Below are 1,802 nucleotides of genomic sequence, written 5' to 3'. Positions count from 1 at the left end.
GTGGCCACCGGGTACTGACTTCCTGTGGCCACCGGGTACTGACTTCCTGTGGCCACCGGGTACTGACTTCCTGTGGCCACCGGGTACTGACTTCCTGTGGCCACCGGGTACTGACTTCCTGTGGCCACCGGGTACTGACTTCCTGTGGCCACCGGGTACTGACTTCCTGTGGTAACCGGGTACTGACTTCCTGTGGCCACCGGGTACTGACTTCCTGTGGCCACCGGGTACTGACTTCCTGTGGCCACCGGGTACTGACTTCCTGTGGCCACCGGGTACTGACTTCCTGCGGCCACCGGGTACTGACTTCCTGTGGCCATCGGGTACTGACTTCCTGTGGCCACCGGGTACTGACTTCCTGTGGCCACCGGGTACTGACTTCCTGTGGCCACCGGGTACTGACTTCCTGTGGCCACCGGGTACTGACTTCCTGTGGCCACCGGGTACTGACTTCCTGTGGCCACCGGGTACTGATCTTCCTGTGGCCACCGGGTACTGACTTCCTCGTGGGCACCGGGTACTCGATCTTCCTGTGGCCACCGGATACTGACTTCCTGTGGCCACCGGATGACTGACTTCCTGTGGGCCACCGGGTACTGACTTCCTGTGGCCACCGGTGTACTGATCTTCCTGTGGGCCACCGGGTACTGACTTCCTGTGGCCACCGGGTACTGACTTCCTGTGGCCACCGGGTACTGACTTCCTGTGGCCACCGGGTACTGACTTCCTGTGGCCACCGGGTACTGACTTCCTGTGGCCACCGGGTACTGACTTCCTGTGGCCACCGGGTACTGACTTCCTGTGGCCACCGGGTACTGACTTCCTGTGGCCACCGGGTACTGACTTCCTGTGGCCACCGGGTACTGACTTCCTGTGGCCACCGGGTACTGACTTCCTGTGGCCACCGGGTACTGACTTCCTGTGGCCACCGGGTACTGACTTCCTGTGGCCACCGGGTACTGACTTCCTGTGGCCACCGGGTACTGACTTCCTGTGGCCACCGGGTACTGACTTCCTGTGGCCACCGGGTACTGACTTCCTGTGGCCACCGGGTACTGACTTCCTCTTGCCTCCGGGTACTGACTTCCTGTGGCCACCGGGTACTGACCTCCTGTGACCACCGGGTACTGACTTCCTGTGGCCACCGGGTACTGACTTCCTGTGGCCACCGGGTACTGACTTCCTGTGGCCACCGGGTACTGACTTCCTGTGGCCACCGGGTACTGACTTCCTGTGGCCACCGGGTACTGACTTCCTGTGGCCACCGGGTACTGACTTCCTGTGGCCACCGGGTACTGACTTCCTGTGGCCACCGGGTACTGACTTCCTGTGGCCACCGGGTACTGACTTCCTGTGGCCACCGGGTACTGACTTCCTGTGGCCACCGGGTACTGACTTCCTGTGGCCACCGGGTACTGACTTCCTGTGGCCACCGGGTACTGACTTCCTGTGGCCACCGGGTACTGACTTTCTTCCTTTCTTCTTTCTTTTCTTTCTTCCATCCTTCCTTTCTTTCTTTCTTCCCTCTCTCTTTTATTCTTGCTCGTAATTATTATTTCTCGTGGTGAACATTGTTTATAATTATTGCGTTCAGGATTACGCAAGAAATTCATTCTGAGCGAGGAAAATACGGCTTACACGTAATTAATTATTCTAGACCTTGCTTGGGACGCGTAGCTATTTAAGCAGAGAAATGAATTTACCGCAGCGCTACTAAATAAAAACCAAGCATTTTTCTCCATGTGTGTGTGTGTGTGTGTGTATATACACACATATATATATATATATATATATATATATAT

General features: G+C 56.8%; 1 protein-coding gene across 1 annotated transcript in view; it reads right to left on the bottom strand.

The window, feature by feature from the left end:
* Nucleotides 1-1,502, bottom strand: part of LOC138862596 (deleted in azoospermia protein 2-like) — a 2,961-nt gene extending 1,459 nt beyond the window's left edge. The window contains exon 1 of the mRNA XM_070125041.1: nt 1-1,502. This exon is cut by the window's left edge and continues 241 nt beyond it. Coding sequence (XP_069981142.1) covers nt 1-1,502 — 1,502 coding nt within the window.
* Between the last annotated feature and the right edge of the window lie 300 nt (nt 1,503-1,802).

This window comes from Penaeus vannamei, chromosome 9, assembly GCF_042767895.1.
Source record: "Penaeus vannamei isolate JL-2024 chromosome 9, ASM4276789v1, whole genome shotgun sequence".
NCBI lineage: Eukaryota > Metazoa > Arthropoda > Malacostraca > Decapoda > Penaeidae > Penaeus > Penaeus vannamei.
The sequence above is the reverse complement of the archived record's forward strand: the minus strand, read 5'-3'. Positions and strand labels throughout refer to the sequence as shown.